Source organism: Crotalus tigris, unplaced genomic scaffold, assembly GCF_016545835.1.
Source record: "Crotalus tigris isolate CLP2741 ecotype Arizona unplaced genomic scaffold, ASM1654583v1 scf7180000017690.20705106771:4171800, whole genome shotgun sequence".
Lineage (NCBI taxonomy): Eukaryota > Metazoa > Chordata > Lepidosauria > Squamata > Viperidae > Crotalus > Crotalus tigris.
The window spans coordinates 1,727,354-1,752,500 of record NW_024096569.1 but is presented as its reverse complement, the minus strand read 5'-3'; the positions used below and the strand labels follow the sequence as shown (position 1 = coordinate 1,752,500).

At 47.0% G+C, this 25,147-nt stretch overlaps 2 protein-coding genes across 2 annotated transcripts in view; one reads left to right on the top strand and one right to left on the bottom strand.

Moving 5' to 3' along the window:
- The first annotated feature begins 1,710 nt into the window (after positions 1–1,710).
- Positions 1,711–7,752, top strand: RNF227 (ring finger protein 227). The gene is made up of 2 exons (XM_039337968.1): positions 1,711–2,426; positions 6,454–7,752. Exons 1-2 carry the CDS (start codon positions 1,847–1,849, stop codon positions 6,504–6,506), a joined length of 633 nt encoding a protein of 210 aa, XP_039193902.1. The 5' UTR covers positions 1,711–1,846; the 3' UTR covers positions 6,507–7,752.
- A 3,604-nt stretch (positions 7,753–11,356) lies between these two features.
- CHD3 (chromodomain helicase DNA binding protein 3) overlaps positions 11,357–25,147 on the bottom strand; it is a 106,843-nt gene continuing 93,052 nt past the window's right edge. Inside the window, 8 exon segments of the mRNA XM_039337967.1 lie at positions 11,357–11,933; positions 13,488–13,614; positions 15,120–15,283; positions 17,635–17,830; positions 19,170–19,302; positions 20,591–20,699; positions 22,855–22,995; positions 24,587–24,682. Coding sequence (XP_039193901.1) covers positions 11,836–11,933; positions 13,488–13,614; positions 15,120–15,283; positions 17,635–17,830; positions 19,170–19,302; positions 20,591–20,699; positions 22,855–22,995; positions 24,587–24,682 — 1,064 coding nt within the window. The 3' untranslated portion in view covers positions 11,357–11,835.

The window sequence follows — 25,147 nt, the reverse complement described above, 5'->3', positions numbered from 1 at the left end:
ATGTGACCACCTTCTGCGAACTTCTGACAGGCAGAGTCACTTAACAACCGGGTTACTAAGTGAACTGCAGTGATTTTGTCAGCAACTGTGGCGTGAAGGATCATAAAATGGGGCAAAAAAAACCTCATTTAACTGCTGTCTTGCTTAGCAACAGAAATTTTGGGCTCAATTATAGTCATAAGTGGAGGCCTACTGGTAGATGGACAATTAAATAGGTAATCTATCAGGGGTCTTCCAACTTGGCCCTTTGATGACATGGACTTCAACTCCCAGAATTCCTCAGCCAGCATGAGGGAACTGGGACTCTTTGATGACTTGCGGACTTCAACTCCCAGAATTCCTCAGCCAGCATGAGGGAACTATGACCCTTTTATGACTTGTGGACTTCAACTCCCAGAATTCCTCAGCCAGCATGCCTGGCTGAGGAATTCTGGGAGTTGAAGTCCACAAGCTCGGGTCTTCAAACTTGGCCCTTTGATGAGAAATTCTGGGAGTTGAAGTCCACAAGTCCTCAAAGGGCCAAGTTTGAAGACCCCTGTAATAGATACATAGGCAGACACTGTGAGATACCAGGCAGTAATTGATATAATTGGAATAATAATAGGATAATATTAATAATTGGATAACAATAACAGTTGGAAACTATTTAATATTCCTATCGTGGCTGCGCGAATTAAACCAGGTCTGAGCTAATTTTAAATAAAAAATAGAAGCAGAGCCACAGAGCACTGGGGGGACCAGCAGCAACATTCAGCTCGGAAACACCACCTCCCATTATCCTTATCCTTAGAGTACTGGGAGGTGTAGTCCTCTCAGTCTGGAGGGAACCTGGTTCAGCATATCGAAGTAAATATCCCAGTTTGGATTTTTTGCATTGTGTTGCTTGACCGCAGATACTGGTTGTTGCACACTATACAGGAAGTCCTTGACTTACGACAGCTGGGACCACAACTTGCATTGCTAAGCAAGGCAGTGGTTAAGTCAGTTGCGACTTTTACAAGCTTTTCTGCCCATTTTGTTAAGCAAATCACTCGGGTTGTTAAGTGAATCGCCCGATCGCTAAGCAAATCCTCCACCGACATTGTTTTTGCGGGCCAGGAAAGCCGAAGGTCCATCGCTAAGCAAGGCAGTTGTTAAGTGAGTCCTGCTCAATTTTATAACCTTTTTTTTTGGTTTTTTTTTGGCCAGGCTTGTTAAACAGCACTGCGGTTGTTAAGTGAATCAGACAGTCATTAAGCGAATCCATTGACCTTGCTTGCTGGGAAGGTCACAAATGGTGATCAGGTGACCCCCAAGAGGCTGAAACTGGGGTAAATACAGGCTTGAATTTTGATCACATGACCATCATGGGGGAATGCTCTGACGGTCGTAAGCGTGAGGACCGGTCGTAAAAGTCATTTCTTTCAGGGCCATTCTAACTTCAACGAGCGGTTTTACGTCGAGGACTACCTATATTCCTTTTTTTTGTAATCTCTTTGCCCAAGGCTAAGTCGGAGGCACACCTAAAAATCGCGCTTTCCCCATCAGGAGCTTCACCAGACCAACTTCGGCCTGACCACACGTCAGTCACCCCATGTCGCCTCAGCTCAAGCTCCGCCCCCTTCTGCCTTTCACCGTTTTTCCCGCCTAAAGAGACAGACTCCCCCCCCTTTAACCACCGCGCGCATGCGCGCACCTCGCTCCTCCTTGGATGTAATACTAGGGGCACGCGCGCGACACTCCTGCCTCTGCTCATTGGATTAGAACGCTCGTGGGGGGGCGTGGCTCGGGGCTGTGCGCGACTATATATAACTGCGGGGGAGCCGGCGAGCGCGTTCGGTCCGTTGGATGCGCGGCCGCCGGCGGGATGGCCGGGATCGAGATCGCTGAGGCGGCCGAGCTGGAGTGTGGCATCTGCTGCATGCCTTACGACCGCTGCGGGCGCGCGCCCCGGCGGCTGGGCGGCGCGCGCGGCTCCTGGAAGCCCTCGCGCTGCCGCCACGTGATCTGCAGCGCCTGCGTGTGCCAGCTGGCGCGCGAGGGCTGGTGGGAGGAGGTCACGTGCCCCTACTGCCGGACCGTCACCTCCCTCCGCGAGCGCGGCAACCTGCTGGCGGCCGGCGTGAGGCGCAGCAGCGGCGGCTGGCGGCGCCGCCTGGTCCTGCCGCCCATCGACGCCGAGCTCTGGCAGCGGGTGGTGCTCCGCGAGCGGGAACGGGAGCAGGCCGGCCGCGAGGAGCGCCTAGCCGGGGACGAAGACCTCGAAGAGGAGGAGGAGGAGGAGGGAGAAGAGAGCGGCCAGGACGAGCAATGGCGCCCCTGGCGGACGCTGAAGAAACTCCTCAAAGGAGGCGGCGGCGGCGGCCGGCAAGCGCATGCGCGGGATCGGAGAGGGCGGGGCCGCGGCGGCTCCGGCCTCACGTGGCGGAGGCGGCAACCAATCAACCGTGAGTGGCCTTCCCGAGGGATGACGGGAATTGAAGTCCCAGGGAGACTCCAGCGTCTTTCATTAGCTCGCAAAGAGTGGGGACGGGGGTCGTGGCCTCAATTGCCCTCCAAGATTGGCAGCATGTGATTAAAACTCCCCCCCCCCCTCTGCTGGATTTGGCTCGACTTATTTAGGATACTTAGAATAACATAGTTGGAAGGGACCTGGGAGGTCTTCTAGTCCAACCCCTCCCAAGCTGGAGACCCTAGACCAGGGGTCTTCCAACTTGGCCCTTGTATGACTTGTGGACTTCAATTCCCAGAATTCCTCAGCCAGGCACTAGATGACCTCCAAGGTCCCTTCCAGCTTTATTTTTATTAAATAGGTTCAGATAAGGCAAGGGTCTTCCAACTTGGCCCTTTGCCCGGGCTGAGGAATTCTGGGAGTTGGAAGTCCACAAACCATACAAGGGCCAAGTTGGAAGACCCCCTGCCCTACACCATTTTAGCCCGTGTGGTGCCTTAAACCAGGGTTGTATGCAGCTCCCGGGAATCCTTGACCAACAAGCAACCTTTTAAGGTTAATAATGTTGGATTATTACAAGTGGGGGAGCCTGCCAAGAGAACAGCCAGCCCCACAGTTGCTTGGTCCTCTGTGTCTCCCCCCCACCTCTGCACAAGATCACAATTTTGTACCCTTTTGCGGAAGGCCAAGAGATTGGGGTCTTCCCTCACTTCTGGGGGGCAGGACCTCCCACAAAGCAGTATTCCAATATCTCAGGGGCTGCCATAAAGAAGAGGGAATTAAGCTATTTTCCAAAGCACCTGAAGGCAGGACAAGAAGCAACGGGTGGAAACTACTCAAGGAGAGAAGCAACCTAGAACTAAGGAGAAACTTCCTGACAGTGAGAACAATTAGCCAGTGGAACAACCTGCCTCCAGAAGCAGTAAATGCTCCAACACTGGAAGTTTTTAAAAAGAGACTGGACAGCCATTTGTCCGAAATGGTGTAGGGTTTCCTGCCCGAGCAGGGGGTTGGACTAGATGACCTCCAAGGTCCCTTCCAACTTTACTATTATTATTATTATTATTAAAGCTGGGGCCGAGAAGGCTGTCTTCCTAGAGCCCGCCAGTTGAAATTCTCCCCTTGGGTGTCCTCCACCTTTATTGCCCTTTTCACAATTCTCACCATCCAAACTGCATTTATAATAATCATAAAAGTTGGAAGGGACCTTGGAGGTCATCTAGTCCCAACCCCCTACTCAGGGGGGGTTCTGTCTATTCTTCCCTTCTGGCTATATCCAGGTTTCCCTGTCAGATGCTTTCTGGATGGTCTGATGCACCAGGCCTCCATCTTAGCAGCAGCAGCAGAGATCAAGATGATTCAGTTAGCTTTCCATGTATTTTTCAATTCTTGACTCTTTGGGTTCTAAATGTGTAACTTTTATTTAACACATTGTAATATTTTAGTTTTTAATTAAAGTATTCTTAGGGTGCTGGGCACTTAGATCTGTGTCCTGCTTTTTAATAAGAGTGATTCATAAAGTTGCAATGAGCTGCATGCTTTGGAAGCGGCGTGCATCTCTTAAGCAGGATGTCTTTCCTAAAAAAAAAGAAAGGGTTACTATTGAGTTACAACATCAAAAAGCATTCCTGACTTTTTTTTTTTTAGCAAGCTGCTGAAAATCTGGCTGTTCCAAAAAGCACCTGGGGGGGGGGGTGTCTCAGCCCTAACGAGAGGCAGTCAGCATGAATGTAATGATGGATGAGGCTGACTATATCTAGGATGCATTTTACTGATTTTGTTGTTAAATAATAAAATGTGGCTTAAAGTTGCTTAGTTGCACGATAGGGCATCAAAGCCGTAAAGCTTTTTTGCTGCTATTTTATCCCATGTCAACAACAGTGACTGAAGTGAGGAGGAAGATGATAAATAACAAGGCTGCCGGTGAAAAGGCAAGGAACGGAGACTCCCTTCTGCTTTCAGTTTGACAGAACAATTTTTTTCCCAATAAAGAATATTTGTAGCTCAGCGCTGAAATGAGGGGTCCTTGGCGGTCTCTGAGCTTGCCTGTTTCCTTGCAGACGTCTCATGACCAAACTAGGTAACACCATCAGGGCTAGAAGGGAGCGGGGATTTGCTGAGTGGAGGAAGAGGAGAAGAAAGAGGAGGAAGAGGAGGAGAAGGACGGGGGTGGGGGGTCTGAGCTTGGCTGTTTTCTTGCAGACGTCTCGTGACCAAACTAGGTAACACCATCAGGGCTAGAAGGGAGCGGGGATTTGCTGAGTGGAGGACGAGGAGAAGGAGGAGGAAGAGGAGGAGAAGAAGGAGGACGGGGGTGGGGGGTCTGAGCTTGGCTGTTTCCTTGCCAACGTCTCGTGACCAAACTAGGTAACACCATCAGTGCTAGAAGGGAGTGGGGATTTGCTGAGTGGAGGAAGAGGAGGAGAAGGAGGACGACGGGGGTCCCTGGTGCTCTGAGCTTGCCTGTTTCCTTGCAGGCGTCTCGTGACCAAACTAGGCAACACCATCAGTGAGTGCACTGCAAGAAAACAACCCAGTTCAGAGAGCACAAAAAGGACCCCTCAAAAACTTTTCTCATCCTCCTGGGCCAGAGTCAACTTCTGCCTGGTAGCCAGGGGCAACTGTCAGAAAACGTGGCGGTCCCCTTAGACAGTTAAGCGCCTTTTGTTGTATTTAAGCGCCTGTGTGTCTTTAAACTTTGCAACCGTTACGCACAAAATCTGCTTCTCCCCTGGGGAGAAAAAAAGCCCAGTCAGAAGCAGCCTGCCTGCCTCCTGAAAGGCCAGAATAATCCCTCCATTTGCCCCAGCAAGAGAAATTTCAGCTGCTTACCATTTGTTCTCCTTTATATTTTGATTTCTGCATTTGCTGTTTTTCTAAAGGGGGGGGGGGGAGATAACTTGACAATGAAAGGGCCTGGAGGGAAATCAAGGAGAGAAGCAACCTGGAACTAAGGAGAAACTTCCTGACAGGGAGAACAATTAACCAGTGGAACTACCTGCCTCCAGAAGCGGTGAATGCTCCAACACTGGAGGTTTTTAAGAAGAGACTGGACAGCCATTTCTCTGAAATGGTATAGGATTTCCTGCCTGAGTAGGGGGTTGGACTAGATGACCTCCAAGGTCCCTTCCAACTTATTATTATTATTATTGAGGATCATCGCACAGTCATCCAGATGTTCAGACTAGATTTTGCATTTTTGTCTACCTGTCAAGTCCTTACCTGGGATAGGCAGATGTGGATGTTTGATGGTGTTACAGATATCGTCGCAGGATGGAAGCCGTTCCTAGCAAGGCCGCCTTTTGCAATTGACTAATAGCGAATTTGTCAATGCCAATGATGGTGTCCAAGTGGTGCTCCAGTTGTTCTGGGATTGCACCCAAGGAGCCTATGACTATTGGTACTGCCCTTGCTTGCTTTTGCCACAGTTTGTCTATTTCTATTTGTAGGTCTTTGTATTTTGTGATCTTCTCCAGCTCTTTCTCGTCTATTCTGCTGTCTCCAGGCACTGCCACGTCCACTATCCAGACTTTTTTGTCTTTCTTATCGACAATTGTTAAGTCTGGGGTGTTATGTTGCAGGTGCTTGTCTGTTTGAATTCTGAAGTCCCAGAGCAGTTTAATTTTATCATTTTCTATGATATTATTATTTTATATTATTCGCTACAAAGGGAGAAAGGCTATGATCAGTAATTCTTTGGGAGCTAAGGAGATTTTCCGCATGTGTATTTATCTGAGGAGAGACTTGGTTTAAAAGGTTAAATCAGGGAAGCACAGATAAGAGTACATTTTGGAGGTGGAAACCTGGTATTGCTGGGGCTTACCAAGAGTTGAGCATTTGATGGTGGGGATGGGCCAAGATGTGGGTTTTGAGCAGTGACTGACTTGAGTCATTTTTAAAAAAATATACACGTGTTCTGTGAAGGTGAGAATTGAAACACCCAGCCTTTGAGATGCTTTTGAGCACAAACCAGGTTCTCTTTCTCTGTTTAATGTCAGCCAATTCTCTCCCCTCTCCCACAGCCTACGGTTCTGAAACGAAGGACGTGGCCATCGTGACTTGCTACCTCATCTGAAAAGCAACGGTCGCTTTACGCGGGCAAGCTACCTTGCGGTCAGTCGGGTCAAGGGAACTGGCTCTCCAGCGAGAAGGCGACGGTGCCCTCTCCGTTTGGGATAGATAACGGCGGGCGGCGTCTTTTTGCGCGCGGATGGTGGCCCAAGAAGAACCGACAGGAATTAATTTTGCCGCTTCGCAGAAGACACGAGTCACAACGGAGGGAAAAGAATTCTATAACCAGCCACGTTTGGATGAAAAATATATTTCCTTCGAGGTTCAAATTGGCTTCATTGAAGATGCTAACAGCCTCTTCCTAAATGTGTTCACAATCTCTTGTCTTCCAAAAAAAAACCAGCTCAGACCTTATTCTCTGGAAGTGCTTCTCCCCCCCCCCCCGATACCCCAGCAAAACGATAACAATCCACCTGACTTTAAAAATAATAATAATGGAATAAATCCTTTTTTATACGACTTGACGTGGGTCCTCCATTCCTTGAAGATAGAACAAAAGGATACCGGGCGACCTATAATCCTTGTTTACGGTGTTTTTCTCCCAATCTAAGAGGCTGAAAATATTTTGCAACCTGCAGAGACAATGAAGAACGTTCAAACAATCTAATTTTATGTTAACCATCGCCTCCGGAACGATGCTGCTGTCGGCATTTCTGCCCCTTAAAAGTTATTAGAATGGATATCTCAGCTAGGATTTCTATTTCTCTGGTTGGATCGGAATCTTCACATCCGTAGACCTAAAATGAAGAAAGAAGATGCTGCTGGTGGGGAAGCTGTCAAATTTGACTTTTTAGGAGTATCTGGTCTGGATAGAAGGAGGTGACTTTGCCCTCTCAATTTTTTTTTTTTTTTTAGATGAACTGAAATTGAATATGTTCGAAGATCCAACAAATAACTTCGTTTTGGAAGATAAAACGGTAGCCTTGCGATGGTTTGCGAGAAAGTCACTCCGAGGAGTTGTGTCTTTTTTGTCAGGACTGATTGTACCGATCACAAACTGGAATTAGCGGTCCTTTGTCGCCCCCCCCCCTTTTCCGTGCGAAGAGTTTGGTGCGACCTGCTCAGAAGTCGAGATTCAAATGCTGTATATTTTGTCTTTTGTTGTTCTTTTTTTGCTTTTGTTTTTTAAAAAATTCCATTTCTGTGAAATGTGTTGGAAAGTCTTTGTAATTTAATATTTATATTCTGCTTTCATTGTTCGGCAGCTGTAAAGTGATTGAATGATGTTAATAAACGCGTAGGATTTTAAAGGTTTGACCTAATTGAAACGGAAGCCGGTTGGGTTTCACCTGTGGCCGGCGTAGGAAAACTGTCGCGTTGTGGTTTGATAAAATCCTCCAGGCCACGTGCCACCCGGTGGGTCTCCTGCCTTTTGCGACAGGCGCAAAGGAAGCCTTAAAGAATTTTGGAACGCCACCATCTTCCTGAGGCTTCTTGGTGTCTCCGTCACCTCCATGGCCCTGCAGGCATTTCGATCCGGATTTCTCCCTGGAAAGATTGTGGCAACTTCCTTCCTTGATCACATCCTGTTTGTTCACCGCTCTGGGCCTGTAATCTTCCCCGCCTCTCGTGACCTGGGACCGAGGCCGCGTTTAATGGACCGCGTAGGAGGCCACTGAATCACAAAACGTGAGACCGACACCCTGGCCTGGAGCTTTTGCAAAACCCGGCAGGATGTGACTCAAGCTTTTGGCAGCCAGAGATTCTCTAATTCCCCAATTAGAATAATTGGGGGGGGAACATCTTTGGACTGAGTCAGACCCCAAATTGGGGGGGGTTGTTTTGTCTTGGGGGAACCTGGAAGCCTCTGAAGGACAAGACTCGTGGAAGGGATCATTTGGGTAGAAATCAGGGCGATTCCTACTTCAGACTGCCAAGCTGTGTTTGAATCGCAACCTTCCTGTTGCTGCCATTAGTTTGACATATGACAAAGGTGGAAACTTTTACAGCTATTAATCTTGGCTGCGACTGTAGGACGCTTAAGCCACGTTCAGCCAGTTTTCCCTGCTGACTCTGTTGTCCCAATAACTGGGCCAGGAGGTGCTACACACACAGGTGGGCCCTTGACTTATGATCCATTGCTTGTGTATCCTTCAAAGTTACAATAGGTACCCCCCCCCCCAAAAAAGGACTTAAGGCTCAGAGTCAAAGTTCCAAACGTGGGCCAGCAGCCCCCCCCCCCAAAAAAAGCTAACTTCAATCCCTAGATTGCAGAAACAATCAAGTGAAGTGTTAATCCCGCTTTATAAGATCGTGCCTCTGGTTTTGGTCCCCACGTTCCCCAAAAGATGTCGAGACTTTGGGGGGGAAAAGTGCAAAGAAAGAGCAACTAAGACGACTTAAAAGGCCTGGAGGAGACTAAATCATATAAAGAATGCTTGCAGAATTTGGGTTTGGCCAGTCTAGCCAGTGTTTCTCAACCGTGACAATGTTAAGGCATGTGGACTTCAACTCCCAGAATTCCACAGCCAGCAATGAAGAGAGAAGCAGCACTGGGGGGGGGGGGCAACACGGCATGACAGTCTTCCAGTATTTGAGGATCTGCCACAAAGTTGTGGGTGCTTCGTCCCTGGAGGCTTTCGAGAAGAGAGCCTGGACACCCACCTGTCTGAAACGGAATAGGATCTCTGCTTGAGCAGGAGGGGGCTGGACTAGAGGACCTCTTAAGGTCCCTTCCGGTTCTCTTCGGGTTGAAAATCCGTTTGCCTACTCGAGCAATCGTTCCTTTGTTACAGCAGCAGCTTCTTTTGAGTTAGATCCGAACATTTAGCAGTTCAATCCAGCTTTTCCGATAAAACACGCCCGGCTCTCCTCCATGGCGCAGCTACCCAGGACTACTAAGTTCTACAAAGTGCTTAAGACAGATCAAGACGTTGCTACAGGGATGTTTACTCTGCTTTTAAGTCTTATTCTAAAGAGGGTTTTTTTTTTTAAACAATCCCTCTGTTTATGGACAGACTCCGTGGACCGTCTCAGCAACATTCAGATGGGTGGACTTCCACTCCCAGAATTCCCCAGCCAGCCATGCTTTAAGATGCACGGGCTTCAACTCCCAGGATTCCCCAGCCAGCTATGCTTTAAGGTGGGTGGGTCTTAAGCTCCAGGGCTGGCTGAGGAATTCTGGGAAGTGAAGTCCACTCATCCACTCAGGGACCAACGGCTAGACTTGAACCAGCTCGTTCAGCTCTCTACCAACTGCATCTCTAATTTTGTGTGTGTGTGTGTTTCTAAAATTTGGATTGCTAGCAAAGAATTAAGGGAGAACTGGAATAGCTATTTCGAACTCTTTAGCTCTTTTCAACCAGACATACCCTTCTGAGATTCGAACCTGGGCTGTCTGCATGTTAGGCAGCTGTATTAAACCTCTAGGCCACAGGCTCTGTCTCACTTTTGCCAGCTGTGTTAGGGAGGGAAGAAACAGGGGAGGAGTTATCTAGAATGCTGTATGTTACACCCTGTTGACCCAAATATGGGAGAGAGAAATCTTTTGCCTCATATCAGCTCAAACTAGAGCCATCCACAGGCAGCAGTCACAACTGTGACATCATATACATTTCTAAAATTTGGATTGCTAGCTACAGCTGCCTAACATGCAGACAGCCCAGGTTCGACTCTCAGAAGGGTATGTCTGGTTGAAAAGAGCTAAAGAGTTCGAAATAGCTATTCCAGTCCTCCCTTAATTTTTTGCTAGTAATCCAAATTTTAGAAATGTATATGATGTCACAGTTGTGACTGCTCCCTGTGGATGGCTCTAGTTTGAGCTGATACGAGGCAAAAGATTTCTCTCCCATATTTGGGTCAACAGGGTGTAACATACAGCATTATAGATATAGATATATAGATAGATATAGATATATAGATATATATACACACACACACACATACACACACACTGAGGTTTTCGCGGGTGTTTGTAGGTCTTTGGTTATTCGGGTTTTCTCCCGCATCAAATTGGAAGTGTCTTGGCGATGTTTCGACGAAGTCTCATTCCTCATCTTCAGGCTGGTGTTTTCGGCTTCGTGCTTCTAGGAGCTCCTAGAAGCACGAAGCCGAAAACACCAGCCTGAAGATGAGGAATGAGACTTCGTCGAAACGTCACCAAGACACTTCCAATTTGACGCGGGAGAAAACCTGAATAACCAGATAGATAGATAGATAGATAGATAGATAGATAGATAGATAGATAGATAGATAGATAGATAGATATAGATATGACATATATATATGCCAGCGAAAGCTTGGTATTTTATCCTATTAAAACTTTATAGTTTTATAATTTCCTGGTGTTCGTGCATTTTTTGCTAGTTACCATGAGTTTACCCAGGAATCAACCTTTTGTTTTTAGCATTCTTAAGAATATATATATATATATATATATTATAATATATTATTTATTATATATATTATATATCAAATACGTATATGCGCTCGCCCAGAACAGAAGAGGCAAACGCGAGGAGCTTTTATGTAGCCAAGGAAACGGTGCCTTTATTCTGCGAGATTTAAACAAGAAGTGACTCAAAATTCGGCAATCCATCCAGCTTGGCCTCTCCCCCTCCCCTCCCCGTGTCTCCCCCCCCCCCCAAAAAAACCCGGCTCGCTTTCACAGGGGAGGGTGGGCGAAGGGGAGAAACGGGCCTGCCCTCCCAAAGCGGGGACACATCTGGGTCAGGCTCCCCAAAAGTTCTGGCTGGGGGGGAGGGGACTGCCCCCCACTCCCAGGGACCATGGTCACGGGGGGGCTCTGCGTTCTGCCCCTCCCCGCAGTGGGGAAGCCAGGCCCAAGAAAGGAAAGAGGATTAAACATACAGCATTGAATGTGTATACATTATATATATATTCATATTTATAAGAGTCCTTTTTTTTTGCAGTGCTTCTCGAAAGTTTCGACACTGGGGGAGGGGGGTGGCAAAGACCCCCCCCCCACAAAAGCAGGCTGCCCCCTCCCCTATATCCGAGCCCTAGGCAGCCCGGAGCCTAGCTCTTTAACTTGGCCCCCCCCTCCCACAACCGTCAGCCGGGGGGGGGGGGAATACAAACCAGCTCGGTCCTGAGTACCTCTTGGTCAGTCTAAAGTCCAGGTTTCCGGGTGGGGCCGGCCGCTGTCTCCCCCCCCCCGCAGGAAGGGGAGGGGCGGGGGAGGAGGAATTCGAATCCGAGGCGGGGGTCCCGAGAAAGAGCAGGAATCGCCGGCGGGGGCCCCTCCAGGCCGTCACATAATCCGGAAATCAAAAAGGAGAGGCCGGAGGGCCACAGGGGGGGCCCTCGGAGCAGAGGTGGGGGCCGGTGCGGGTGGGAGCTCGGCGGGCAGGTGGCCCAGCCGCCCCCCCCCCTCAGTCGTCTATGCAAATCACCTCCCCGCCTTTTGCTTCTTTCTTCTCCAGGCCTTCGCCCTCCTTCTCCTTCTTCACAATCACGGGGGGCCCGTTGGCTGCAAGGATATTTGGGGAGGTGGGGGAGAGAGAGAAAAAAACGGTATATATCTCCACAGTGTGTGTGTGTGTGTGTGTGTATACACATACATGCACGCCATGTATCCCCCAAAATATTAATTTATATTATATTTTTGCTCCTAAAGACGCATTAGGGCTTATTTTCTGGCTAGGGCTTATTTGGGGGGGGGAAACATACTGTGAATACTGTAAATTCAAACTTTGTGGCTGAGAAAGAGTGGAAGATGAGTATAGCTATTTCAAGCTCTTTAACTGATGAGAGAGCTTGAAATAGCTATACTAGTCTCCCACTAACTCTTTGTCAGCCACAAAAATTTTGAATGTGTGTGTGTGTGTGTGTATAGAATAGATAGATATAGATAGATGGATGGATAGATATGGATAGATATAGATATATATAGAGAGAGATATAAGATATATATATGGATAGATAGATAGATATAGATGTCTCTCTCTGTGTGTGTGTATAGATAGATGTGTGTGTATATATGTGTGTGTATGTATGTATTAGATTTCTATCCTGCCTTTAGTACAGGCAGTTCTTATTTTGAGGGAAATACAGTGTGTGTGTCTGTGTGTGTGTGTGTATTAGATTTCTATCCTATCTTTAGTACAGGCAGTTCTTATTTTGAGGGAAATACGATGTGTGCGTGCATATGTACATACTATACATCAGTGTTTCTCAACCGTGACCATTTTAAGGCATGTGGACTTCAACTCCCAGAATTCTGGGAGTTGAAGTCCACATGCCTTAAAATGGTCAAGGTTGAGAAACACTGCTATACATACATATATATATATGGATATGGATATATATCTATATGTGTATGTATGTATGTATGTATGTAATTAGATTTCTATCCTGCCTTTAGTACAGGCAGTTTTCGACTTACAACTATTCATTTAGTGACCATTAGGAATCACAACAGCACTGAAAAGAGCGACCGATAAACATTTCTCACACTGGCGACCGTTGCATGCATCCCCCAGGGTCCCGTGTCAGTCATAAAACGGGGCAAAATTCACTTAACAAACGTTTCGCTTCACGATAGAAATGGCGGGCTCCGTTGCGGTCGCTAAGTTGAGGACTCCCTGCCTTTGAAATGACTTGTGACCGTTTTTCACGCTTGGCGACCGTTGCAGCCTCTCGGTCGTGTGATCGAAATTCAGAGGCTTGGCGACTGACTCGTTATTTATGGCGGTCGCAGTGTGTCACGTGATCCCCTTTTGCGACCTTCTAACAAAAGTCAATGGGGAAGCCAGATTCACTTAACGACCGGTTACTGCGGTGATTCCCTTAACCACTGCGACAAAAACAAGGTAGCAAGTTGGGGCAAAATTCACTTCACAGCCGCTGTCTCACTTAGCAATGGAAATTTTGGACTCGGCTGTCATCGTAAGACGAGGACCGCCTTCCTGTAGGTGACGTTCTGGGTTTTTTTTTTTCATAAACCAACTGTCCGGTTTTTTGTGCAAACCACCGCAACGGTGTCGTCATACTCACAAGCCTTGCGCATTCGTCCCCAACTGACCTGTTATGAAGGAGCCGGTTGGCATCTGGCTGTAGTTGGCCCCCAAGGTGGGCAGGCCCCCTCCGGGGGTGGCCCCGAAGGAGCCCCCAAAACTAGGTGGGGTGGCGTAGGGTCCAGGAGGGAAGGCCTGCCGAAGGAAAAAGACAGGGAGAGGGACACCAGTTAGCCCTCCAGAGGCGTTGCGTTACGAGACAGGTGGCAAATAAATTAAAAGTAAAATAAAATAGCAAAACGAAACAAAACTTAAGTTCCAATCGCACTACAGGGGGGAAAGCCAGGAAAAAGGGACTTGGGTTGGGTGGCAAATAAATTAAAAGTGAAATATAATATAAAGTAAAATAAAATAGTAAAACGAACAAAACTTAAGTTCCAATCGCACTGCAGGGGAAAAGCCAGGAAAAAGAGACTTTGTAGATAGACAGACAGAGAGACACACACACACAGAGAGAGAAACAGGTAGGTAGGTAGGTAGGTAGGTAGACAGACAGACAGACATAGACACAGGCACAGAAAGAGATGAGAGATTGATAGATAGAGATGAGAGAGAAGAATAGAGACACACAGAAAGAGATGAGAGATAGGTAGGTATAGGTAGATAGACAGACACACAGAGAGAGAGACAGACACACAGAGAGAGAGAGATGATAAATGATAGACACACAGAGAGATATGAGAGAAGAATAGATAGAGACACACACAGAGCGAGACAGAGATGAGAGAGATAGAAGGATAGACAGAGACACACACAGAGAGATGAGAGATAGGTAGGTAGACAGATAGATAGACACACACACACAGAGAGAGAGAGAGAGAGATGATAGACCAGTGGTTCTCCACCTGTGGGTCGGGACTCCATTTGGGGTCGAACGACCATTTCATGGGGGTCGCCAAACAACGCAGTCCGCCATTTTTTCCCCCTTTTCCTTAGCTGTGCTCCTCCCTTTTATTCTATTGGCTTTTGAAAGCCAATAGAAGAGGCTCTCTTGAATAGAGTCTAATTCTATTGGCTTTCCAAAGCCAATAGGAATTGTCCAGGCGGTCTCTGCCCTGCTGAGCCCGCCAAACGTCCCATTCTGCAAACGGTGCTGCACCAGTTGAGTAGTCCTCGACTTACGACCGGTTGAGTAGTCCTCGGCTTACGACCGGTTGGTGGGGGTCGCGGCATTAAAAAGGTTGAGAACCACTGGACTAGATAAATGATAGATAGACACACAGAGAGATAGAAGAATAAGACATACACAGAGAGAGATGAGAGATAGAATAGATAGACAGAGACACACACACAGAGACACACAGAGAGAGATGAGAGATAGATAGATGATAGAGAGACAGAGAAAGAGAGAATAGATAGACAGACACAGAGAGAGATGGACAGACAGACAGAGATGAGAGATAGATAGATAGATAGATAGATAGATAGATAGATAGATAGATAGATAGATAGATAGATAGATAGATAGAAAGATAGGAAGGTAGGCAGAGAGAGAGAGAGAAAAAGAGAAAGAGAGAGAAGAATAGATAGACACAGAGACAGACAGAGAGATGAGAGATAGATAGGTAGGTAGGTAGATAGAAAGATAGATAGGCAGGTAGGAAGGTAGGCAGAGAGAGAGAGAGAAGGCTGGCATTTACCGGAACGCTCTGGGTTTCGTTCCCCTTGCTGGCCAAGCGACTCAGGATGCTGCGCTCGGACATCTGGAGCCGGGCAGCGATGGGAGGGATGCGGGAAAGCGTAGCCGGCAGGCGCGTCACGTCGGCCTTCATGTCGCTGAGCAGCTCCTCCAACTGGTTCAGCACTGGCCCAGCCGCCGGGAAAGAAGACGAAGAAGGAGAAAGAAGAGAAAGCAAAGTCCATCAGGGCCAACGCTAGCCATGACCTTCCCTGGCGGGCCACACACTTCCTGGACACCGCCTTCCTTCCCAATCTCAATCAGAATGGAGCCGGAAGGGACCTTGGGAGGTCGTCTAGCCCAACCCCCTGCTCAAGCAGGAGACGGTATGCCATTCCGGACAATGTAAAGTAACCTCCAGCTTGGGAGCACCCACCACTTCTGGTGGCAAGCTGTCCCACTGGTTAACTGTTCTCAGTTGGGAAGTCTGGTTCTGTAGGATAGGGAACTGTCAAATTGGAAGGGACCTTGGAGATCATCTAGTCCAACCCCCTACTCTATTCCGGACAAAGGGCTGTCCAGTCTGTTCTTGAAGACTTCCAGTGATGAAAGTCCTGTTTCCAGGCGAGCTAAGGGCCTGCCAGTTGTTCTAGGCCACCTTGGCTCTTTTGTGACTGGTGGACTTCAACTCCCATAATTCCTGAGCCAGCCACGCTGAGGGGAAAGGGAGAGGTTTCCATGCTGAGCCATGCTGGCTGAGGAATTCTGGGAGTTGAAGTCCGCGAGTCATGAAAGAGCCAAGGTGGCCTACCCCTGTGGGGAAGGGGCTGAACCTAGAAGCCCATCATCCAACAACGGAAGGAGCACCCGAAAACAGCCAGGAAGCAGGAGATACAGGTAGTCCTCCATTTAATGACCATAACTGACCCCCAAATTTCCCTTGCTAAGTGAGACAGTCATGAATTGAGCTTTGGCCCCATTTGACTACCTTTCCTTGCCAGGGAATCGCTGCAGTTGTTCAGTTAGTGACAGGGCTGTTCAGTTAGTGACAGGGCTGTTTATTCAAAGAGAACTCAATGGCCCAAAGGATAAACCCTGGCGATGCTCATGGGATACTTGTGAGAAGACACAGAGCGGAGTTGGCAAGGAGACAAACCAAAGAAACTCAAGAACGCACCAAAATTATGCAGCCAATGATGTCTGTCTGTCTATCATCTATCTGTCACGATCATCTAGCTTCTATTTATCATCTATCTATCTATCTATCTATCTATCTATCTATCTATCTATCTATCTATCTATCTATCTATCTATCATATCCATCCATCCATCCAATCTGTCTGTCCAACCCCCCCTCTATCATCTATCTATCTTTCTGTCTATCATATCCATCCAATCTGTCTGTCCATCCCCCCTCTCCCTCCATCATCTATCTATCTATCTATCTATCTATCTATCTATCTATCTATCTATCTATCTATCTATCTATCATATCCATCCATCCATCTAATCTGTCTGTCCATCCCCCCCTCCCTCCATCATCTATCTATCTATCTATCTATCTATCTATCTATCTATCTATCTATCTATCTATCTATCTATCTATCTATCTATCTATTTATCTATCTATCATATCCATCCATCCATCCATCCATCCATCCATCCAATCTGTCTGTCCATCCCCCCCTCTATCATCTATCTATCTGTCTGTCTGTCTGTCTATCTATCATATCCATCCATCCAATCTGTATGTCCATCCCCCCCTCTCTCCCTCCATCATCTATCTATCTATCTATCTATCTATCTATCTATCTATCTATCTATCTATCTATCTATCTATCTATCTATCTATCTATCTATCTGAGATGTGACATTTTGATGGGCACAACAGTGGATCCTGACCATTCACAATACTTGATGAAGGATGCAGACCAGACCAGACGGGCGCCCAGCTAGATATCCCAGAAGCACGCGGTTTCTAAGGCGAGAATATTTTCTGGCTGTTTTTCTTTGAAAGTTCAACCGAGGGCACCAAGCGTGTTTACCACCTAGGCGGTCCCCCACCTTTCCATCTTGCACGCGCTTGCCCATTTCTCCTGCGGCCTGGTTTCCAACAGGCCATAGCTTAGAGGGGGGGGGGAGAATTGGGGACCCCGGTCCTACCCCCCCCCCCTGAGATGCTCATTCCAGAGTTACTGGGGGGACGCTCAGCAAGCGAGGGAGGAGAGGAAAAACCTTCAAAGAGAGATATCGAAGATACTCAGAGGATCTCTTCCAAAGGGAGGGCCCCGATTTCTCCAGAGATACTAGGGGGATACTCCGCGGACAGACCCGAAGCAGAGATACACAAAGAGCAGGATCAAGGAGACAACCACACACACAGTGGCTTTGCACAGCACAACCGCACTTTAATGGATTCAGAGCGGGGAGGGGGATACAGAAGGGTCCACGCACGGAGGCCAGGTGTGTGTGTGTGTGGGAGGGGGAGAGTTACGTGGACTGTCCTCGTCGCGCCCGCCTCCCCGCCCTCCTCTTACCCTTGTGCAGGACGGCGTTGGCGGGCTTGTTGCCGGCCCGGGACTCCTTAGACAAGTGCTGGTGGCTCTCGGCCAGACACTCCACCTCGGCAAAGCGGGTGTTGAGGGCCATGGCGGGGTGGCTGGGGTCCTGGGTCATGTTCAGGTAGGCCGCCCGGCGGAGCTGCTCCTCGATCACCAGGGCCTGCTCCAGCAGCTGGCAGAAACAAGGCGGGGGAGACGGTCAGAAGGCAGCGGGCACCCCGGAGAAGGCCAAGGGGGGCTTTCCCCTCGACTTACACCGGTTGGGCTACTGCAGGGGTAGGCAACCTTGCCGACTCTTTTATGACTTGTGGACTTCAACAGAACAGAACAGAACATATGGAATGGAACAGAACAGAATAGAAATGAATAGAATAGAATAAAAATTAATAGAATAGAAATTAATGGAATGGAATGGAATGGAATAGAATAGAATAGAATAGAATAGAATAAATATAGGAATAAAGAATAGGGTAGAATAGAATAGAACAGAACAAAATAGAAATTAATAGAATAGAATAAAAATTAATAGAATGGAATGGAACGGAAATTAATAGGAATAGAATAGAATAGAATAGAATAGAATAGAGAATGGAATGGAATAGAATAGAATAGAATTACAGAATAGAATAGAGAAAGAATAGAGCAAGAACAGAACAGAATAAACTTTATTGTCACTTTAAATGTAGACTAATCAGTATACATTAAAATGAAATCTCGTTGCATTCAGCTCTCAAGGTGTCACCCCCTCCAATATACACCGCATAAACACAACAAAAGATTAGGCATATAACCAAACGCGCGCCCACACAAGGGGGCTTTCCACTCAAACAGAACAGAAACTATGGAGTGGAATGGAACGGAACAGAATAGAAATTAATAGAATAGAATAGAAATTAATAGAATAGAATAGAAATTAATAGAATGGAATGGAATGGAATGGAATGGAATGGAATAGAATAAATATAGGAATAAAGAATAGGGTAGAATAGAATAGAACAGAACAGAATAGAAATTAATAGAATAGAATAAAAATTAATGGAATGGAATGGAACGGAAATTAATAGAATAGAATAGAATAGAATAGAATAGAATAGAATAGAATAGAATAGAAAAGAAATAAGGAATACAATAGAATAGAATAGAATAGAATAGAATAGAATAGGAAAATGGAATGGAATAGAATAGAATAACAGAATAGAATAGAGAAAGAATAGAGCAAGAACAGAACAGAATAAACTTTATTGTCACTTTAAATGTAGACTAATCAGCATACATTAAAATGAAATCTCGTTGCGTTCAGCCCTCAAAGGGCCACCCCTTCCAATATACACCGCATAAACACAACAAAAGATTAGGCATATAACCACACGCGCGCGCACACACACATTTAACCACAGAGAAACAACACATCCTAGCTAGCGTTATTCCAAAGCCACCCCCGCAGCCCCAGCCCAGCCCAGCCCGTCTCTCAGCCCGCGGGGGGGGGGGCTCTCGCTTTCTCCTCGCCCCACCTTGAACCTCCTGGCCAGAAACTTGTTCTTCATCTCCAGGAAGTTCCCCTTGTTGGCTTCGCTCTTGAAGGGCTCGTTGATGATGGCGAACTGGTTGTCGTTCTGGATGTCCTGCCAGCGGGCGTAGCCGTGCCTGCAGGGGTGGGCCGGTTAAGGGGCGTCCACAGTTGCGGGCAGGAGTTCCCCACGGAGGGCGGCCTCTCGGAGCGCAGAGTAGGGAACCCTCTTCCTCCTCTTCACCCAACTCCCTCTAGGGCAGAGGCCCCCAACCTTTTGGGCACCAGGGACCACCGGGTTCCGTGGAGAGAGGTTTTTTTCCGCGGACCGGAAGGGGTGAGGTGTTGTGTGCTGCCTGCATCCCGGGGATGGGGCTTGCCTTGTTTGTGCAGACCGGTTGCTGGTATGCTGCAGCCCGGCACGAGTCCACAGACCAGGGGTTGGGGACCCGTCCTAAATCTTAAATCTAACCCCCTAACCCTAACCCGGTTGCTGGTGTGCTACGGCCGGATACCGGTCTACAGAACAGGGCTTGGGTACCCCTGTCCTAAATCTTAAATCTAACCCCCTAACCCCTTTACCCTAACCCAGTCACTGGTGTGCTGCGGCCCGGTACCGGTCCATGGACCAGGGGTTGGGGACCCATCCTAAACCTTAAACTTAACGCCTTAACACCCTAACCCCCTAACCCTAACCCGGTTGCTGGTATGCTGTGGCCCGGTACCGGTCCACGGACCAGGAGTTGGGGACCCGTGCCCTAAACCTTAAACCTAACCCCCTAACCCTAACCCCCTAACCCGGTCGCTGGTGTGCTGCAGCCCGGTACCGGTCCACAGACCAGGGGTTGGGGACCCCTGTCCTAAATCTTAAATCTAACCCTAACCCTAGCCCTTAAACCATAAATCTAACCTTAAATCTTAAACCTAACCCTACCCCTTAAATGTTATACCTAACCCTAAACCTTAAACCTAACCTTCACCCTAGCCCTAACCCCCTAACCTTGGTGTACTCTGGGTGATTTTCTTGCGTAGGTTTCAGGGCCCAACTAAGTAAGATCAGTGCTGGAAGGGAGGAGAGGGGGGCTGTGCAGTGGAGGAGGACTGTATGTCTCTGAGCTGGATTGTTTTCTTATGGACGTTTTATGACCCAACTAGGGAACATCCTCAGTGCTACTTAATCTCAATCCCTTCTAGGACTGAGGATGTTCCCTGGTTAGGTCATGAAATGTCCGCAAGAAAACCCACCCAGCTCAGAGAGCACCAAGGACCCCCTCCCCTGCGACCACTTGCCCAGCTCTTTCTCAAGACGGGTGTCCTTCTCCCCTCTCGCTTCCCCACAAAGGGTGTCCTGTTCTCCACCTTCACCGGAAATCACGGGCAACACCCCCTCCCCCCCACCCCCCTTTTCCAAATTTTAAAGGATACAGGACGATGCCGGCCAGCAGCCAGTAGTCATGTCGGCGATGCCAGATCTCGTTCAGCTTGCTGGAGGAGATGGCAGCTCGCTCCTCGTTCTGCCAAAGGGTATGAAGTTCTGGCCAGAGAGAGCAGGAGAAAAGTCACCATTGGGTCGGTCTGAGAAACCAGCTATAAATCCTCAGTTTCTCCCCCGGAAGGTTTTACATTCCCAACCATCGGTGTTATTCCCCCTCCCCAATCAGGACTGAATTTACCTGCTTTCTAAGGTAGTTTTTCCATTTACTGCCCCCACAATTTCTGCTGCTAAGCCAGACAGTTGCTAAAGGAGCTTTGCCCCCTAACACTAATCCCTAACCCTAAAGCAGAGGTCCCCAGCCTTTTGGGCACCAGGGACCACCAGTTCCGTGGAGAAAGGTTTTTCCGCGGACTGGAGGAGAAATGGAGAAATGAAAATAATTTATTAACCAGCGGAACAGCTTGCCTCCAGAAATCCTCGGTGCTCCATCACTGGAGGTTTTTAAGAAGAGGCTAGATAGTCACCTGTCTGAGATGGCATAGGTTCTCCTGCTTGAGCGGGGGGCTGGACTAGAAGACCTCCAAGGTCCCTTCCAGCTCCTATCTTATCCTATCCTATCCTATCCTGTAATTCTATTCTATCCTATATTTTCCATTCTATTCTATTCTATTCCATTCCATTCCATTCCATTCCATATTTTCTATTCTATTCTATTCTATTCTATTCTATTCTATTCCATTCCATATTTTCTATTCTATTCTATTCTATTCCATTCCATTCCATATTTTCTATTCTATTCTATTCCATTCCATATTTTCTATTCTATTCCATTCCATTCCATTCCATATTTTCTATTCTATTCTATTCTATTCCATTCCATTCCATTCCATTCCATATTTTCTTTTCTTTTCTATTCTATTCTATTCTATTCTATTCTATTCTATTCTATTCTATTCCATTCCATATTTTCTATTCTATTCTATTCCATTCCATTCCATTCTATTCCATTCCATATTTTCTATTCTATTCTAGTCCATTCCATTCCATTCCATTCCATATTTTCTATTCTATTCTATTCCATTCCATTCCATTCTATTCCATTCCATATTTTCTATTCTATTCTATTCTATTTTATTCCATTCCATATTTTCTATTCTATTCTATTCTATTCTATTCTATTCTATTCTATTCTATTCCATTCCATATTTTCTATTCTATTCTATTCTATTCCATTCCATTCTTTCTACTCTATTCTATTCTATTCTATTCTATTCTATTCTATTCTATTCTATTCTATTCTATTCTATTTTCTATTCTATTCTATTCTATTCTATTCTATTCTATTCTATTCTATTCTATTCTATTCTATTCTATTCTATTCTATTCTATTCTATTCTATTCTATTCTTATTCCTATTCTATTCTATTCTATTCTATTCTATTCCTATTCTATATTCTATTCTATTCTATTCTATTCTATTCCTATTCTATTCTATTCTATTCTATTCTATTCTATTCTATTCTATTCTATTCTATTCTTTTTTCTATTCTATTCTATTCTATTCACTATTCTATTCTATTCTATATTCTATTCTATTCTATTCTATTCTATTCTATTCTATTCTATTATATTCCATATTCTATTCTATTCTATTTCTATTCTATTCTATTCTATTCCATATTCTATTCTATTCTATTCTATTCTATTCTATTCTATTCTATTCTATTCTATTCTATTCTATTCTATTCTATTCTATTCTATTCTATTCTATTCTATTCTATTCTATTCTATTCTATTCTATTCTATTCATTCCATATCTATTATATTATCCTATCCTATCCTATCCTATCCTATCCTATCCTATCCTATCCTATCCTATCCCATTCCATTCCATTCATTCCAATATCTATTCTATTCTATTCTATTCTATTCTATTCTATTCTATTCTATTCTATTCTATTCTATTCTATTCCATTCCATTCCATTCCATTCCACTCCATTCTTATTTAGTGATTGATTTGTTAAATGTATCAGCCACTCATCTCGCTGCGGAGCTGTGCTCTAGGGCTGCTTATAGCAATAAAAACGGGGGGGGGGGGGAATGAGAAGAACGAAGAATGAAAAAGAACGAAAAGAAGCCTAAACGTAACGAGTAGCAAAGTGATGGAAACAACAGAAGAAGCAAAAAAAAAAAAAAAAAACAACCCACAGAAACCCCCCCCCCCAGATCTTCACCACGGAGGCAGTCTCTTACCCGTGAAGCCACCGTCCGCGATGTTGAACATAAACCGAGGTTTCTCCATCCTCTCTTCCCTCTTCCCGTTATTCCGGTTCTCGTCTCTGAGATTGCCAGTTCTGGACTCTTTGGCCGTCTCCCGCTCCAATTTGACGTCTCCTTGGCAGTCAAGAAAAAGGGGGATTTGGACCAGATCCGTTTTTCCACCCCTCCCTTCTCGCTTTTGGTCAGCTGGGATACCTGGCTGAGAAGCCACCAGGTCAAAGGCTACTCAGTTCGCACACACCCCACAATTTGTAGGTCGGTCTGGAGCAGGGGTGTCCAACTCAATTTTTGTTACAGCTTTCAACAACTTTTTTCTGTACACTGGATAGATCTAATGCAGGGGTGTCAAACTCACATTTCACTGAGGGCCGCATCAGCATTGCGGTTGCCCTGGGGGGGGGGCGTGGGTGTGGCCAGAGTGGGTGCAGCTTACTGGGTGGGTGTGGCCTACTGGGTGGGTGTGGCCAGTTCTACACTGTTCGTGTCAAGGGGGCCTGTGGGGGCCTGGGCAGGAGTGGGACAGATCTGAGGGTCTCTGGCAGAAGGGGGTGGGACTGGGGCAAGTGCCAAGGCATGGTCCACCGGGCAGGTGCCAAGATGGCCACCACAAAATTGTACATTGGCTCCCGGCCGGCTGGCCTGGGCCAGGGCCAAAGCAGCGAGGGCTTTGCAGGCCACATGAAACCACTTCGCGGGCTGCATCCGGTCCCCGGGATATGTGTGGTCTGGAGGGTAGACTGCATGGAATCCCCCCCCCCCGCAGGAGCCAGCCAATGGCAAGGGGGGGGGAAAGGCGGGCTGGCTGGCACGATCGCTTCTCTTGTCCTATCAAAAGAGCTTTTACTAACCCCCAGCCCAGCGTTGGGGTATCCCAGCAGCCCAGAGCAATCAAAGCTAACGATCTAGAGCAGGGGTGTCCAACCTTGGCCACTTTAAGACCTGTGGACTTCAACTCCCAGCATTCCCCAGCCAGCAAGGGTTTCCCAGAATTCAGCATGGCTAGGACAAGAACAAAGGTGGCTAGTCTACTTTATTGCAATTTTGACGCGGTAATTTTCTCAATAGACGGTGGGAATGTGGCCGACACAATACATCTTGACTTCAGCAAAGTGTAAAAAACAGCTGGCTGACGAATGCTGGGAGCTGAAGTCCACAAGCCTTCAACGTGGCCACGGTTGGACATTTCTGACCTAAACAGCTGTTCTCACCACCTCTTTCTAGCCAGGATGCAAGGTGGCTCACTCTAACCCAGTGGTTCTCAACCTGTGGGTCGGGACCCCATTTGGGGTCGAACGACCATTTCACGGGGGTCGCCAAACAACGCAGTCCGCCATTTTTTCCCCCCTTTTCCTTAGCTGTGCTACTTCCTTTTATTCTATTGGCTTTTGAAAGCCAATAGAATAGACTCTCTTGAATAGAGTCTTAATTCTATTGGCTTTCAAAAGCCAATAGGAATTGTCCAGGCTGTCTCTGCCCTGCTGAGCCCGCCAAAAGTCCCATTCTGCAAACGGTGCTGCACCAGTTGAGTAGTCCTCGACTTACGACCAGTTGAGTAGTCCTCGACTTACGACCGGTTGGGGGGTCACAGCATTAAAAAAGTTGAGAACCACTGCCCTAAGCTACTATGGCCCTTGGTGCAAATCCTGCCCCGGCAAGAATTCCTGGCAAGCACACACCTGTCAATCCTGCTTCCCGCAGGCCTTACCTTTCTTGGGATCCTGCGTTTCTCCCTCCATCTTTTCCTTGCTGTCATCGCTTTCCGTGAATTTTTCCTCGGCCACCAGCTTCTCCAAATCAGCATCTGGGAAGAGAGGAGGAATATGTGGGAAGGGAAGGGAAAAGACCCACTTTGCAAAAAGGCCACGGGTGATTTTTCCATGCACGAACATGGCCAGAGGCGTCAATGTCTGGTGTGTGTGTGTGTGTGTGTGTGTGTCCCCGACTGTGTATTTTCTAACACCTTTTTATTATTTTAAAACGTTTACTTAAAATGTTTTTTTTTTTTTTTTTTGTCTTGTTTGGTCTCTGTTTCACTAGTGGACCATCCCTTAAATAGGAGCCAGCCGTGTGCTGCAGCTGCCAAAAAGGCCAAAACAGTGCTGGGCTGCATGAACAGAGGGAGAGAATCAAGATCATGTGAAGTGTTAATACCACTTTACAAGGCCTTGGTAAGGCCACACTTGGAATACGGCATCCAGTTTTGGTCACCGCGATGTAAAAAAGATGCTGAGACTCTAGAAAGAGGGCAGAGAAGAGCAACAAAGAG

Excerpts from the sequence above, each read along its gene's own strand:
- RNF227 (XM_039337968.1), top strand. The coding sequence starts at position 1,847 with ATGGCCGGGATCGAGATCGCTGAGGCGGCCGAGCTGGAGTGTGGCATC. Across the intron at positions 2,427-6,453 it reads GAGGCGGCAACCAATCAACC|CCTACGGTTCTGAAACGAAG; the intron begins GTGAGTGGCCTT and ends CCTCTCCCACAG.